The sequence below is a fragment of the Equus asinus genome, chromosome 8 (assembly GCF_041296235.1).
Source record: "Equus asinus isolate D_3611 breed Donkey chromosome 8, EquAss-T2T_v2, whole genome shotgun sequence".
In the NCBI taxonomy this organism is placed as follows: domain Eukaryota; kingdom Metazoa; phylum Chordata; class Mammalia; order Perissodactyla; family Equidae; genus Equus; species Equus asinus.
Window position 1 is genome coordinate 57,005,885 of NC_091797.1, and position 14,974 is coordinate 57,020,858.

Below are 14,974 nucleotides of genomic sequence, written 5' to 3' on the forward strand. Positions count from 1 at the left end.
GTTCAGACTAGGGCTCACATGTGTGACGTTGATATTCCTGAGAGAGTAATAAAAAGTTAATTTTACCCAAAGCTCACTGGCAAGATGGAAACAACCTACATTTATCCAAGCTTCAGGGCCAGTGCTCTCCCCTCTGCACCGGGCAGTTCAAGGAGAAGGGATCAGGGGTCTGGAGTTCCGGTATTGATTTTGCCTGGCAGAAGAGTCGGGACAAGTCATTTACTCTCTCAATGTCTGTTTCCTTGACTGTCAAATGGGTGTAAACACATGGTCTCAACATCCTGAAAATACTGTTGGGGGAGGGGGTCAAATGAGAAAGGGGATGTGAAAATGCTACGGGAAATCCAGTTCTCTACAAAGATGAGGGGTCACTGAGAAATTCTAAGGTCACGAGAACAGTAACCTTCACTTGAAGTGGATGCATCCTGAGCCCCGACCCAGGAGCCCAGGGACTGTGAGGGCAAAGCTGAGAAAAAGCCAAGGCAAGAAGAGCTCCACTGAGCACATGGGCTTGAAAACAAAGTGTTTTACACGTTGAGGTCTTGAGCTCGAAAATAAGCGTTTTCAAAACTTTAGACACAAATTAAAAGCACTGCCTTGCACCATATAGAGACCTGACCAAAAGAATTCCCTGTCACTCATACTATCTAAGGATTATTTGGTAATTAAACTCTTAAAAAATAATAATAATTTCAGTTCCTAGTTATATTCTATTTCATCCTGTAGAAATTCACTCCATGATGCCATGAGATTTGAATGTCTCCTTACATCCCTTTTTTCTTCCCCCCCATTTCTTCCCTTTCATCCTTTGAGGGTGGATCTGCCAACCATCATCTGTGGGGCCAGAAGGCAAAGCTTTCATGAAGAGTGGTTTTGCCTCCACTGCCCAGAGCCCTCTCTTAAGGTTTGCTTGGGCATCTCTCTCCACTGACCTCCCAGTGCCTCTGGGTGAAACAGCCATGCTCAAGAGTTCAGTCTCCGGAGATGCTACAGCTTGCTGTGTGATCTTAAGTAGGTCACTTCCCTCTCTGGGCCTTGACTTTTTCACTTGGAAAGAGAAAAATTGCTCTTTCTCAAAGTTACCAAGCATCTTTCTAAGGGAACTCTAGCTCACAGTAATATCCTGAGTAATTGGATTTAAATCAATGGTTTCCATCACAAAGGAAGCCCAAGTACCCATTAGTGGGCTCCTCTCCCTCCACCAAAGGTCACCACTCGCAGCCCAGGATCCTCTGGTCCCTGGAGTCCTGAGATCAAAGCTGTTCCTCGCTGTTAGTGTGAAGAGAGAAATCTGTCCTAAGTGGGCTCCCAGAAACTGTGTTTTACTGGGAAAACAGCAGGAAGTGTGACAGACCTTCCCATCAGGTCACCCCTCAAGCCCACATGAGCCTTGAACGATATTGAATCTTTCCTCTACATTCTCGGAAAATATTCATTTCCTATGAACCTTCCAGATTATTTTATTACTGGCCCTCATGACCTAGGAGAGCTGCTCTCATGCTTTTTCTTTCCTTGCCAGTTAGGAAGCATGGGGCAAGAGGACTTAAAGATCTAAATAAGAAAATTTTTTAAAAAAAGAAACAAAGAAAAGAAAAAATTCTGACTGCTTTTGCATGCTATGCTGTTCTTTTACTGTGGCTTCTTCCCATCCCTCCCACCTCCCTCTTAAACGCATTAGACTCATGTCCTCCGAGCTCTGACTTTCACTCTTTCGTGCCATCTGAATTTCTCCAGGCCATGTCAGGCTCCTTCTTGGAGCTATTAGAGAAATTCTTCCACTTCCTCATTTAGCAGATGCAGAAACTCATGATGCAGGGGAACTGAATAGTTGCTCAAGATTAGATAGTGGCCAAGTCAGGCCAAGCGGCTTCACAGTGCCCATGAGAGCTACATACTGATAGAGTTTGCTGGATAAAGTGAGCTTTATAAGCAATTCCCCAAAGACATTGGACTTTCCCTTGAAAACAAAGCGGAAGATGAAAAACAATGCCAATAAAGATAGAAACTCTGCCCAGGACAGTAGCTATGCACACCTGAAGACTGTTATTTAACATCCGTCAGATGTGTCACTGTTTGGATAACAGTGATCATGATGAGCTCATGTTTGTTGAATGCCAGACATTCTTTTCGACACTATCAGAAGGGTGGTAAAGATTCTCGAGAGCTGATCAAGCTCTTATGAGCTTCTGTTGGTAATGACCATTTGCAACATTATTCTCCCCCACGGTTTGGTAAGGCCAGCCAAGGCAGAGTGGAGAGGAGGATGGTGCTGTGATGCACAAGACCTGGAATCAGCATTTGGTATCTCCACCCCCACGGGTCTGTGTCCAGTCCTGGGCTACTGTGAAGAAGCAAAAATACTCAGTGTTCCTTAATAGACAAAATTCTTGATCTGAGCAAATAAAAAGAACTTGGGAGCCCCTATTTGCTCTGAGCAGGCTATTTCCTCAAAGCAACACTGGCGGAACTATTTGAGAGGTCACCGTGCCACTCTTTCCTTCAGTCCGTTAATAGGGAGCAAGCACCTCTCACCACACCATCAGCTTAAACTGTTGGGTCCCGTCTAACAGCCCAAATGGAGTTAATGGATGAAGTCCTTGGAGGGTTTTCAGGTGAAGGGGAAGCAGAAGGCTGCTATCCAGGGAATGACAGAGGTGTTAAAGCTGGTTTTCTGCTTTGTTTTTATGTTTTTACATTAATGAAATCTAAAGGCAACTTTTAAGATGTAGATCAGATTCTTTTTTTAATTAGCCAAGACTATTTTCCTTCTAATTGTCGCCTAAGAAACCATCTTTAACCATTCCCCTACATAATTCCTACCAGTTTGGCCCACTTCTTGGGAATTTCAGAAATGATTCAAAATCAGTACAGTAGGGAAAAAAATATTTATTTTCTAACGTCATTACCTTGATAGGCAAAACAAAGCATTTTCTCAATTTCATTCAGAAATACATTTTAAAAAAATACATAGACCAATATGGCCTGCCCAAACATATATTTAACATGGTAAATATAAGGAATAAATTGTTTGAATATAAATATCTATAAAAAAATAAGTACATCCAAATTTAATCCAACCTCTTCCATTAGCCGGTTACATAAAGGAAAATAATTTTACTGCTTGAAAGCATAACCAATGTTTCCTCTTCAATGTCTGTCATAAAGAACCCTATACCATTGTGTTTCCAAAAATCAAGGTAAGGCAATCTCCTGATTTAATTATCGTTTTTTTCTTATGGATCAGAGCTAGTAGATTACCATGAAAATGTTATATCTACTACTGACACACACATTAGACTAGACTTCTATGAGGCTAGGACTTAGTGTGGGGGGTTGGGGGAGAGAGTGGCAGGAGGGGAAGAGCTTGAGGAGGCAATAATTAAAGGTGGGGAAATACTTCTGCCAGAGTGCACTACAGGTGAGGTAGACGCATTCATGAAACACATCCTGATTTACAGTAGGAATAGTTCCTTTCAGTTTTGCATTTTATGAATTAAAAAAAAGTCTTTTTATTTTACTCGAGTGTTTGTCCTTCGAGTGTTTTCGATTTGTGCATTCCTTAGAAAATCTTCGCGTGGACTTTGGAGTTTCTCCCTGAAATGTGCCAGGCGCCTGAGTGAGACACAAACACTCCCTTGGGACCCTCTTCGGGAGCTCCACCTGCACGTGGAATCTCTTCACCTCCCTCTGGAGGATGCCACCCTAACTGGCGGTCACTGTGTCTCTCTGCTTTCTTTGATGGGTCCACTGTCACCCCAAACGAAGAGAAGACGAAAGCAGTTACCACGGATGGGAGCAAGTGAAGATGGGTTGGGGGACTCCATAGTCTTTCTTGGAATGTTCAGAACAAGGATGCTGGTCCTCTGCCAGTCTGGAACAAGAAACGGTCTAAGCAGAGAAGATGCTTTTGCTCTAATCCCAGCCAGTGTGGAGAGAGTGCAGAGTTGGGCACACAGCTCTCCGTGAAGGAGATGGCTGCAGACAGGCCCAGAGGATCTGGAATCAGTGTGCTCGGTTGTGGGTCACTTTCTTCTCTCTGTAGAGCTCGGCTTTTAGCTTTGCAATACGAAAAGATGTTTTGATGCTGTTGCTGATGGCCTCCAACCTATTAAGACAAGAGAAAACAAATGTCATCTAAAATTCCTGGGCAAAACAAACGTCTAAAATTAGAATCTGGCACAAATAAATGCAGGGCTAGCTCCTAAACTTTCACCAGCAACTGCAACAGCACGCTACTCTTTGCTACCATCAAGTGAACATAAAGCCTGCCTCCTATGCCTAGAATGGGGGGAACAGGCAAAGAGGAAGGGTGGTACGGTCATATCTAAAAGGAATTGGGCATTAAATACAATTTTAAAGTACAGTTTTAAGGTAAACTAGAGATATTCTCTTTTCTTCTGTGGCTCTAACCCAGCCACCACCATCATGGGACTCTGTGGAGAAAGTAATTCAGCATAGGTTTCAAATAGTCATGAATGTCTTCTTAATCACATAAGGAATTAAAGGTGACTTAGTGGAAAAGAAATAAAAACAGAGGAGGTGTACAGGACGGCCCAAAGCAAATGTTCTATGGCTATTAAAAAAAAAATTTGTCTACAGGTTTAATTTTCTTTTTGCAGGAGAAAGAAAGAGGGAAGAATTGTAATGTTGATTTCATAGTTGATATATCAGAAACTAATAGAAAAATTAATAATTTCCAAGTCAGTTCAGAAACTGTGGTTTATATAATCTTATAATCTGAGGGAGCATTCATGGCCTGAGATCATAAATATGAAAACTGCAAGGGCACGTGTGAAGTCACGGACAGCTAAGACTGTCTTACAGTCTCACATATCAGTGGGAAACAGCTCATAGGGAGCTCATGACTGCCAGGCCCATGCTCAGAACACTGATCACAGAACTCCTCGCCACTGGAGTCCTGGGAGAAATTTCCACTGACCACGATAGGGAAAGGTAGAACACGTGACAGATCTAAAAGTAGGTTTCCTCCCTCCAGCTTGTGAATTCCAGAAGGTTTAGGATTTGGAAGAGTCACCGCTGTGGAGCTGCTCCTCCCGACCCTGCGGTATTGCCTAATGTGGATCCCTTCTCTGCCCCAGCTCATGACGGACTAGAAAATGAGAGAGCTTTTAGGAATGACATTGGCTCTCCACCAAGTGCATTTCCCTATTAAAAAATATATAAAGAAACCTGAAAAACGGCATGTTCTAACTCTCACCAACCCTACCTAATGACTTTCTTTTCCCCATGGCCATTTGGATAACTGCTACTTTTTGAAGAACTTGATTATACATGACACTTTGATTAAAAAAAAAACAAAAAACCTCTCTCTGAAATGATTTTTAATTTCTCAGGGAAAGCGATAAATATACAAATATATTGACTCAGAGAGGTGCAGACTGGATATGACAAAACTGTCTTTAGACATATGTTGGTTTGGGAAATCTACCTGTAGACAGAGGGCTGTGTGCTAAAGATCATCCAAGTGCACAGTGGGCCGCGGTCTGTGGGCAGTGGTCTGCGCGCAAGGCCTTCAAGAAAATATTTGAGAGGGATTCCTTTTGCTCTCTTTAAGCTATAGAATATGAAGATCCCATTTGCTATTTTCTTCTAAGCCTTTCTCCCATCAAGGTAAGAATGACTAGGGGATTAGACCATTAGCATTGGTGATGGGGGCTAGCTGTTCCTGGGAGCCTCTTACCTTCTTATTTTTCTTCCTTCCACTAGCTGTTGATGAATACACTTCTCTCCAAGCTTGGAACAGTCTTTTCCTTTCTTTTGGTTATTCCAGCCTTTCTCCATAGTGTCTTGGCCCCTGTTAAAATACACATAGGGAAAAACATTTCAGCAATGGTAACTTCAGGTGCTCTCCACGTCTCTGCTAATCTCTCTTAATCAAGAAGGCAATCCCTTAACAGAAGGGAGACCAGGAGGCTGTAAAACTGATTGAAAGTAAAGTGTTTCTACTCACCTGAGTTCTTTTCCTGCTTGGCAAAAATTCCAGCACTTCTTGTCTTTTTGGCTAGCACATTGGCATCTATTCCTGTGGTCTGTGGCCTTTGTAGAAAATAATTCCTTTAAGGATCGCTTGGACCTGGAAGGGCTTCCAAGTCCATATGGAACAATGTGCCTGTTATCAAAGGAGAGAAACAAAAGACATTAGCATAATTAATAGTCTTCAAAATGATGCATTCCATAGGGCAAACTCATTCCATTGGGACACAAGAAGCTCAACACACAGCGCTTGGTAGTAACACTTAGGGGAGCGAAGTATGGCAGCAGCCAGAATCACATGCCCATCAATGGCCCTGAGTGTGTGTATCCAACCAGGAGAAAACCAGTTTTTCTAATTCAATGAAACTTACCAAATTCCATTTCTTCTTGACACAAGCAACATTGACTTTTATCTAAAATTATAAAATCTCTGCTTTGGCATCTGATTATATTTTCTTCCTTTTCTAATGTTCTATTTAGTTAGCTATTTGGGAGGGAGGAACCTCAATGCAAAACCATCACTCACAAGATTTTGAAAACCTATTTTCAATTCAAGTCATATATGATAGAGCTAAAGCTGCCCCCTGAGGGGGTGGCGGCATGCAAGGTTCATGGCGGGGTTTGCACATCTCCTGCAATTTGGTGATATCACGTGACTATGGAAGGACTCATTGCCAGAAGGCTCTGCAGTCATTTCCAATGTGTCTGTTTTGATTCTCACCTAAGGAATCAAGTCCTCCCCTTGGAAGTATCACCTTACTAAGTATTAGGCTCACTGTGGGTTTTGTTTGGTTTGGTTTGATTTTGTTTGGATTTTGGTCATCCTTGGCCATAATGGGACACAGCAGGCACCAGTGTTTTTGTTTATGACTGCTTCTGATGGGTGAACTGGTTTTCGGCGGGGGGAAAAGGGGAACTGTCTTCTTCACTCTGGAGGCCGGAGAGAAATCTATAGACCATGTTTCCATTGCTGTCTTGAACCGGGCTTTTCTAAGGGGCAAGTTCAGAGGAGTCAGGACATCCAGGTTCTAGGTTTAGCTGCACCATAAACTCATTCCTGCACAAGGGACTTCAACATCTTGGGTCTTAGTTTTTGTTTAAATGTAAGTCAAATGAAGGGATTGGATTGTAACTCTCTATAATCCCTTCTGCCTCTTAAGTCTCTGCCCTCCCTTGAGAAGCACAGGTTGGGCTAACCCACATATGACCTCAGCAAATTATTCCCTAAACCCAGGCAGGTCCCACTGAGAGAACAAGCCCCCGAGGCCCCACACTTAAAGTTTCTCTTCAGAAATGTAGGGAGCCTCCTGCTGGTGATCAACTCTTTCCATCTGTCCTGTCATGAGTAGCCCGAGCCACAGGCCTCAGAAGACCCTCCCTTTCTGTTGCTAAGATCCAAACTACCCTGTTCCTTTTGGGAATGGAGGGGCCTTGTCCCCACCGAGGCACTTTCATGTCCTCAGAAAGGCTACCTTCACAATCCCAAGCAGGAGCTCCCCCCAAAAGTAACCAGAGCAACCGGGCTCCAGGCTCTGGTGAAGCCAGACCCCGGGAATGATTAGAGTTACGATGCCCTCTAGAGACTCACTCGGGAGTGTTGACCCAGATGATGTCGAGGTGGCAGAAGTAGACACACTCTTTATCCATCAAGGAGGAGCAGGAGCAGCGCTTGGACCGGCGGGCCCTCCAGGGCGCACTGGGAGAGGGCTTCTCCCCTCCGCCGTCCGCTTCTGTGCTGAGCTCGGCCCCCAAGACCACTGGGGAGAGAGAGAGCAGGTCAGTGGGACAGGTCTCCTCAGGGGCCTGGAGCCACGCTGGATCACAGGATTGACACCAGATCTAGCCGAGAAGACCAAAGCAGGTGACGCGTACAGCCTGCCTTCACCAAGAAACACAGGGGGAAAAAGACTTTATTTTTCCCCTCTTTCACGTGACTTCACCTTTACCCTCACTGGCTTACCCACCATCAGAGAGATTATACAAGTGCAATGGAAAAAAACACCTGAAAAGGGACTTACCAGCCCCCTGGAAGCTGCCTTCAAGGAAATATTTGAAAATGCTCCCAGTTAGAAATGTGGGTTGGCTTCTGCATGGAGCTCAGTAGGACAGTGCAACCCACAGTGGCCTAAAATTGGCTAAAAGTAAATAAACCACTGCTTTTTCCCAGACTCAGAGCCTTTTCCAGGCAGGATGACCTTCCATTTAGGGAGCATCCACCACTTCACACCTTGTATGGGGTAGGGAGTGGCTGGGATGATATATACCCCTTGAAACAGGTGGAGGTCAAGAGCTTTGGGGAGATGACTGGAGAGAAAGAAGAGAAATCAGCTCTACGATCGTCATTTCAGGCAATAAAATGCGCAGAAACCTCTGACCTAAGGTGAAGCTGAACAGCAGCTCGGGGCATCTAGTCACGGTTCTGTGGATTTTGACTTCGGAGTCCCGGGAGCATCAGGGTGTGTGTGGGATTCGCCACCTCCCCCGTCCCCACTGCACCATCGCCTGTCCTTCTGACAAGTTAGCCGTGCGGCTTATCTGCCCAATTTTGTACATTTCAAATGATCAGACACATTCCAGGATTTTTCATTCCCTTGACATCCTTTCTCTTTAGTCAGGGTCAAGAAAAGACAAAAAAAGTGCAGTGACCCTAAAGGAGGGAAAGCAGCAGATGCACACGTAACTATCTAAATCCTTAAGCAGGCAAGACTGAGCCCGGCTCCCCTCCCGGGACAGGTGAATAAAACTGAAAAGAGAGCTCAAGCTCTTTCGGGTGCCAAAAACCTGCCAAAGGAAACCTAAACTCAATAATGACAAATTTTAACGAAAACATCTGCTTCACCCTGAAACTGCCCGGGGGGTTACTCAGCAGACTGTTCCGCAGGTGATTTTACTGCTCATATATTGCTTGAATGACTTGAATAAAATTCCTTGGCTTCAAGCTGAAATGTTTAAATATTTTACACATTAACACACCATTAAAACAGTCTTTGAATAAGATATAAGTTCCTCTGTGTCCTATTACGCATATGAACACATACATTGCAAATATACATTTGGCTAAACTCTAGTCTTTTCTTGAGTTATATTTTTTAAAGCCAAGGAAATACACTACGCAATAATAATAATGTTATCTTCATGCAATAGGAACAATTGTGTTCAACAGAGGATTTTTTTTCCACTGGAAGACTTAAGTAGCTTTGAGCAATAATTCCCAGACACTTGAAATCTGAGCTGCAGTAATAAAAAGAAGAGGGAAAAACAGAAGCAAGAAAAGCATTAAGCTGGATAAGAAGACATCAACATTCAGAGATTTACAAGTCAACGTGCCTACCTGTTTCTGGAGCTCCTTGGAACGCCACAAACAGCAGAGAGAAAATCATGGGGAAATAATCCATTCTGGAAAAAGGATCAAAAGTCTCTCCCGCGAGCTAAACCCAAAGGAAAACGAAGAAAAACAGCTTCAGCTCCCTCCAAGCGCTTCTGGTTATTCAGATCTCAAAGCGATCCTGCAGCCTAAGTGCTCTCTAATGGGGAGAAAAAGAAGTTTCTGCCAGGAGAGAAAGAAGGCAGCGGGAGCCGTCTGAAGACGCACGCGGTGGTGGCGCGCGGGGACAGCGGCGGAGCCCCGAGGTCCCTCTGGGCGCTCGCCCCAGCACAGATGCAGAAGCGCGTCTGGCTCGGACAGCTCTCCGCCGCCTTTTTATATTGAACCCCCATAGAGTGGGGGTAAACAGCTCCAACTTTATTCCAGCCCCAGACAATGTTATTGTGTTATTAGTCACCAACAGGCAACGTGCAGCCGGAGATAAGGCCAGGCTCTAAAGGAAATCACTGCGAACTTCAGAGGCAGACGCCCGCCGTCTGACAATTCAGGGGCAGGGCTAAGAAAAAGAAAATACCCATTGGAGACCTTTGGTAAACCTGCCCGTGCGGCGCTGGAGTCGGCTTCCCCTTTGCAAGCTGCCGGCCCCAGAGTTCAAGAATCAGAAGAGGGACTCCAGAAAAGTCATACCATTGGTATGAGAAGTATGAGCTCCAGTTTAAATAGATTGTATTGTTGTGCCCGGGGAATTTTTTTAATTGTTGTTCACTTCATTTTCCTTTTATGTCTCTCCGATTTTTTAGTGGTGATCGAACAAGGGAGCTCTCTCCCTCTTCACTCCCCTCGACTTGGGGTCAAAGTATTCTGGCAGAGGAACGTACTCCTCTCTCACTTCAAGCCCCCTCCCCAAGTCTTTTTGGCGAAAGTTGTTTGCGTCCACAGTGGGAAAAAAAAAAGAAAACAGCGAGGGAATGGCAAGAAAGGGAAGTTAAAAAAAAAAAAATGGAGCCTTTCAGGCACACACCCAGTCCTTTCAAGATGACTGATTAGAAGCCCCCCTAAGCTTTTTTCTGTGCCCTACCTTCGTCCCCTCGCCCACGTTCAATGGCACCAATCTTAAGAAATAGCGGGAGAGGACCGCCAGGGGGAAGTGAAGAGCCACAGGGGCGGATGTTTTATGAGGACAAAAAGTTAAAAGTCTCAGCTTCAGAATAACAGAAGGAAATGCAGCCTGAGGTAGGAGCTGAAGAAAGGCACGGAATGGCGCCCAGCGTAAGAAAGGGGAGTGCCCCTCAAAATCTTCCATCCACTCCCTACACAGGGACACCTTCTCTGGGTCTGTTTTTTCCTTTGGCCCCTTCATTTGGGGCAAAGGCGTGTTCCTGCCGCAGAGTTAGCTGAATATGCTTTGAGGGTGGTATTGGGAAGGAGGACATGCCCATGCTGAATAAAGGGATCAGACAATCCCTCATGTTTAATAACGTGTTTACATGTGCAGAGCAATTACCTGTGTATTTAACCTTGAAATATCCCCTGAGGTAGGCACAGGGCAGTTACTGCAGAGGTGACAACACGCTGTAGTGTATGAAACAAAACATAAATGTTAAGACATTGGCTTTTTCAACTAGCCTCTCTTTTCAGGTGAGAACACTGAGGCAGCCAGAATTTCCTTGCTCCACCAGTTTTCATAGTCCGCTGAGTAAGGCCTGTGGGATCAGTTCAGAGCATCTTCCTGCACAGGAAAGAGATGAGTTTCTACCTCCCACCTAGGAAGGTCATGGAAGAAATGCTTCCTCCATGTCCTCATCTTGCTTTACTCCACTCTCCCTCCTCCCACCTCGCCCAGGAATGGGAGAGGGGGTTCAAGCGTGGACCTATTTTCACTGTTCAAGAGGATCCCAAGGAACGATTTTCCCCTCCTTCTCCCTGCTTACCCATCACCTCTAGAATCAAAAAGACAGATTTTTATCCCAACACTGAAGCTGTGCACCTGGGCACACTTGGGCCCTTTGGACTTCCCTGGAAATCACGGTTGGGGAGATGTTACTGTCAGTTACCGAGAATAGCGATGTCAGAACCATAACGAGATGTGCGCCCTGAAAGAGTCACTGCAGCAAGAGCTGGAGATGCGGAGGAGGGTTCCTGCCTCCACCCCCACACGCACTCACACCCAGAGGGGCCTCCGCCCAGGCCTCTACCTGGCCCTCTGCCTCCTCCGTATGCTGACTCTGCCCAGCCCTGGGGGCTGGGAGGGCACAGCTCCCCCTAAGACTGGGTGGCACCAAGCAGGAAGCCAGCATCGCCCATCTCAGCTCTGGCCAGCGTGTCCCAATATCCTCCCCCCAGCAGACCGCAGGGACAGCAGAGGAGAGTTGATGTCACATTCATAATATCCATCTTTCCCCAGGGAGGCAAAGGTGGCCTGGGAAACATATCTTGGCAGGGTCTCCCCCTGCCCTTTTTATTAACCTCCTGGCAACTTTGACCAAACCCTGGCCACAGTCAGGACCAACCTGTCCTAAACTCCTCCCAGGAAACAACCACCCCCGCCTTCCCTAATCTCTCCAGGTCCAGCCTGGGCTACCCTCCAGCAGGGAAGCCTATCTTCCCACCGCTGCCCCCACCTTGGTGAGGCTGCCCCTGCGGGCGTCAGTAGCACCCAACAATCAGGTGGGGAAGAGAAGCAAAATGAAACTGCTCACACCCCTTCCCTCAGCTCTCCCTCTTCTCTCCTGTCTGTGTCATCCTGTGAATGTATTTGAATTATAAATACAAAAGGTGGGCCCAGCGATCCGCCCCCAGTCACCCCCACCCTTCACGCCAGGCCTTCTGTTAAAACAAATGCACAGGATTTCAGACGTGGGAGGGTCCCATCATCCCAAGTACAATCTTGCCCTCATCTCTTTGGGTCTTGAGTTTTCAACATGCACACTTGCATGTGTGTGTGTGTGTACATGTGCATATTTCCATTTCTCTTTCTTTGTGTGTCTTGGCGAAGTGGTGGCATCTGCCTTCTCCCTCCATCTCACCACGTCCATCGCTTGCAGCAGCCCCCTTTTCCTCCTTTAGGAGGAAAGAGCAGCCCCTTTCAAGGCCAAAGAAAGCAGCCGTGGCACTGCCAGGCAGCTGCCCAGCAAGAAATTTTCCCAAGAAGCAAGAGGAGGAGGGAGAAAGAACCCCAACAAACCAGTTTTACAAGCTAGATGCTCCCACCTCTCCTGCACTTGAAGCATTGCTGGAGAGGGAGGTAGGACGGGAGGAGGTTACAAAGGCTGGACAAAGAAATAAAGGTGGAGATCCCACTTCCCTCCACAGCCCCCCACCCCACCCCTCCAAGATCTAGGAAGGGAAAGGCTCTTGTTAGCTGCAGTGCTCCTCAGAAAGCAGAGGGAAGGGAAAGGGGAGAAGATATAAGAAGTCGGCGTTTTTCAATAGAGCAGTCTCTTGTTGCTGTTCTTGCTTTCGAGGTTACACTTGAACACTGGAAACTATTTGATAAAGCTATTTTTTATGTATTTCTTTCTGTATCTCTTGCTGTGTATTAATAGATATCTATAAATAAAACAGCCTGAGCCCCAAATACAGATACTACACAGTAACAAAGTATACTGTTTTTAGCCCTCTTCAGCGTTGCTCTTTCTCAATTTTTGCGTAATAGAATTTGCAAGTTTGCCAAGCCAATAAACCTGCTGTGTGATGCTGCGTTAGCTCAGCAAAAAGAACGGCCGTTAGGTTGCTTGAGGACAGCACAAAGAACGGGGAACTACTTTGTTGTAGGTGCAGTGAAGCGCTCCGTGCCGCCAGACCTGGTCCAATTGCACAGTGTTGACCATTTCACATTTTCACTTTGCATAGCGCTGTTGTGATAGATCGAGCACAACAGACATTACTCCATGACACATTACACACCTCCAGGAGTCATGAACAAACACAGCTTCTCCCTACACTCCAAACTATAATGGTTGATTTAGGACAGGAAATAGGATGATGCTCAGGAGAGATTCATCCCATGCATTTTAAAAACATATAACGTATGCAACTTTACTTCCTTGATGCTTTCCTCCATAAGACAATGACAGATAGCAAGAGTTTAGTTTAAAAGAATGTGTCCAGCTTTTTAACCTAGCATTTCCCAAACCTCAGTCATTCATGAACCTCTTTCACAACTTTTGCCATATTTGTGCATCACCCGTACATTTTTACTGAATATTTTCCGTTCCACTGACATTTCTTTTGCTTGAATAATTTTAAGGGAACTGAACATCAGTACTATCCCAAGCAATAACATACATAAAATCATGGTTCGTGTGGTTAAATAAGATACATATTCATATGGTTAAATAATGTACATGAAGTCATAGTTTAATACATGTTAAAATAAACATAATTAGTGTGTGTTTATGAAGTTATTAGAAATAAAAAATGGTCAGCCATGCACTTTCACTTTATGTACCTGCTCCAGCGTGCTTACCATTCTTGGGGAACACTGTTCCTTCTCTTTTAGTGTCTTATGCCTTATGTTAAAAATGAAGCCCTGGTTTAATTCTGTTCTCTGACCTCTGCTTTCCAAGATAATCTCCAAATATTCCATATCAAAATTCTCATGTGGATGCACCTCAAAGAAACAGAAGTTCAGGCATACATAATCTAGAAGAACAAAAAGTTTATACAAAAAAAAATTCTCTAGTTGATACTCCCCCTTGGCTTATCGTTTCAATATTTTGGTAGTTGTCTTTTATCTTATTTCGACCTTCTACCCCAAATTTACATATTCTGAGTGTTTTCACTCACACACACACACACACAGCACACACATATGAACCTATAGATTAGAATGGGAGAGTAATTGTAACATTTCACACATCAGAGAGACCAGAAAATGTGATGGTCAATGGCAACCTCCCCATCTTTTTTTCTTTAATTTTAATTCCATATTATTCATGACATGTGGAACTAAAGGGATTCTGATGCAGGGCTTAAAAAAGAAGGCCGCTTGGGGGTGAGTGGAGTGAAGTCAAGTCATTTCTCTACCTAATTTATGTAGTCATTCTAGATAAGCTTTCTTTCCATGTGTTTGAATGGGATGGTAAAAGGAATTAATTCTGGAGGGCAGGTGCCATGTAAATATGTTTTCTTAAGCAAATTGCATATGTGTGACATTCAACAAGCTGACTCTGGTTAAATCCACTGCTGTCAGAACTCTTTTCATGACTCTGTTTCATCTCTGATTGTGCATTTCCTTATTGTTTTTTAAGGGTTTCTTGTAGAATGGTGGTTACCAGGAGTTGTGGGGGAGTAATGGTGAGGGAAATGGGGTAATGCTGGTCAAAGGGTACGAACTTCCAGTTAGAAGACGAATAAGTTCTGGGGATATAATACACAGCATTGTGAATATAGTTAACAATACTTCTTTATGTACTTGAAAGTTGCTAAGAGAGTAGATCTTAAATATTCTCACCACAAAAAAGAGATGGTAATGAGGTGATGTGATAGAGGTGTTAGCTAACGCTATATTGGTCATCGTTTTGCAGTATGTAAGTGCACCAAATCATCACGTTGTACACCTTAAACTTACACAATATTATATGTCAGTTATATCTCATTAAAGTAGGGTAAAAAATATTCTTTCACATCTCATACATGACAGCAAAAAATAAA

At 44.6% G+C, this 14,974-nt stretch overlaps 1 protein-coding gene across 1 annotated transcript; it reads right to left on the bottom strand.

Annotated features, from left to right (window-relative positions):
- Positions 1-3,120: 3,120 nt before the first annotated feature.
- Positions 3,121-9,972, bottom strand: EDN1 (endothelin 1). Its single transcript, XM_014859026.3, has 5 exons — positions 9,326-9,972; positions 7,583-7,751; positions 5,972-6,130; positions 5,702-5,815; positions 3,121-4,105 (listed from the first exon to the last, which is right to left on the bottom strand). Exons 1-5 carry the CDS (start codon positions 9,387-9,389, stop codon positions 4,003-4,005), a joined length of 609 nt encoding a protein of 202 aa, XP_014714512.1. The 5' UTR covers positions 9,390-9,972; the 3' UTR covers positions 3,121-4,002.
- Positions 9,973-14,974: the final 5,002 nt, after the last annotated feature.

What these genes read in the sequence shown, in the direction of transcription:
- EDN1 (XM_014859026.3), bottom strand. Translation starts at nt 9,389, where the DNA reads ATGGATTATTTCCCCATGATTTTCTCTCTGCTGTTTGTGGCGTTCCAA. An exon ending in ATCTGGGTCAACACTCCCGA is followed by an intron (nt 6,131 to 7,582) that starts GTGAGTCTCTAG and finishes CTTTGATAACAG; the next exon opens with GCACATTGTTCCATATGGAC. An exon ending in CAAGCAGGAAAAGAACTCAG is followed by an intron (nt 5,816 to 5,971) that starts GTGAGTAGAAAC and finishes GTATTTTAACAG; the next exon opens with GGGCCAAGACACTATGGAGA.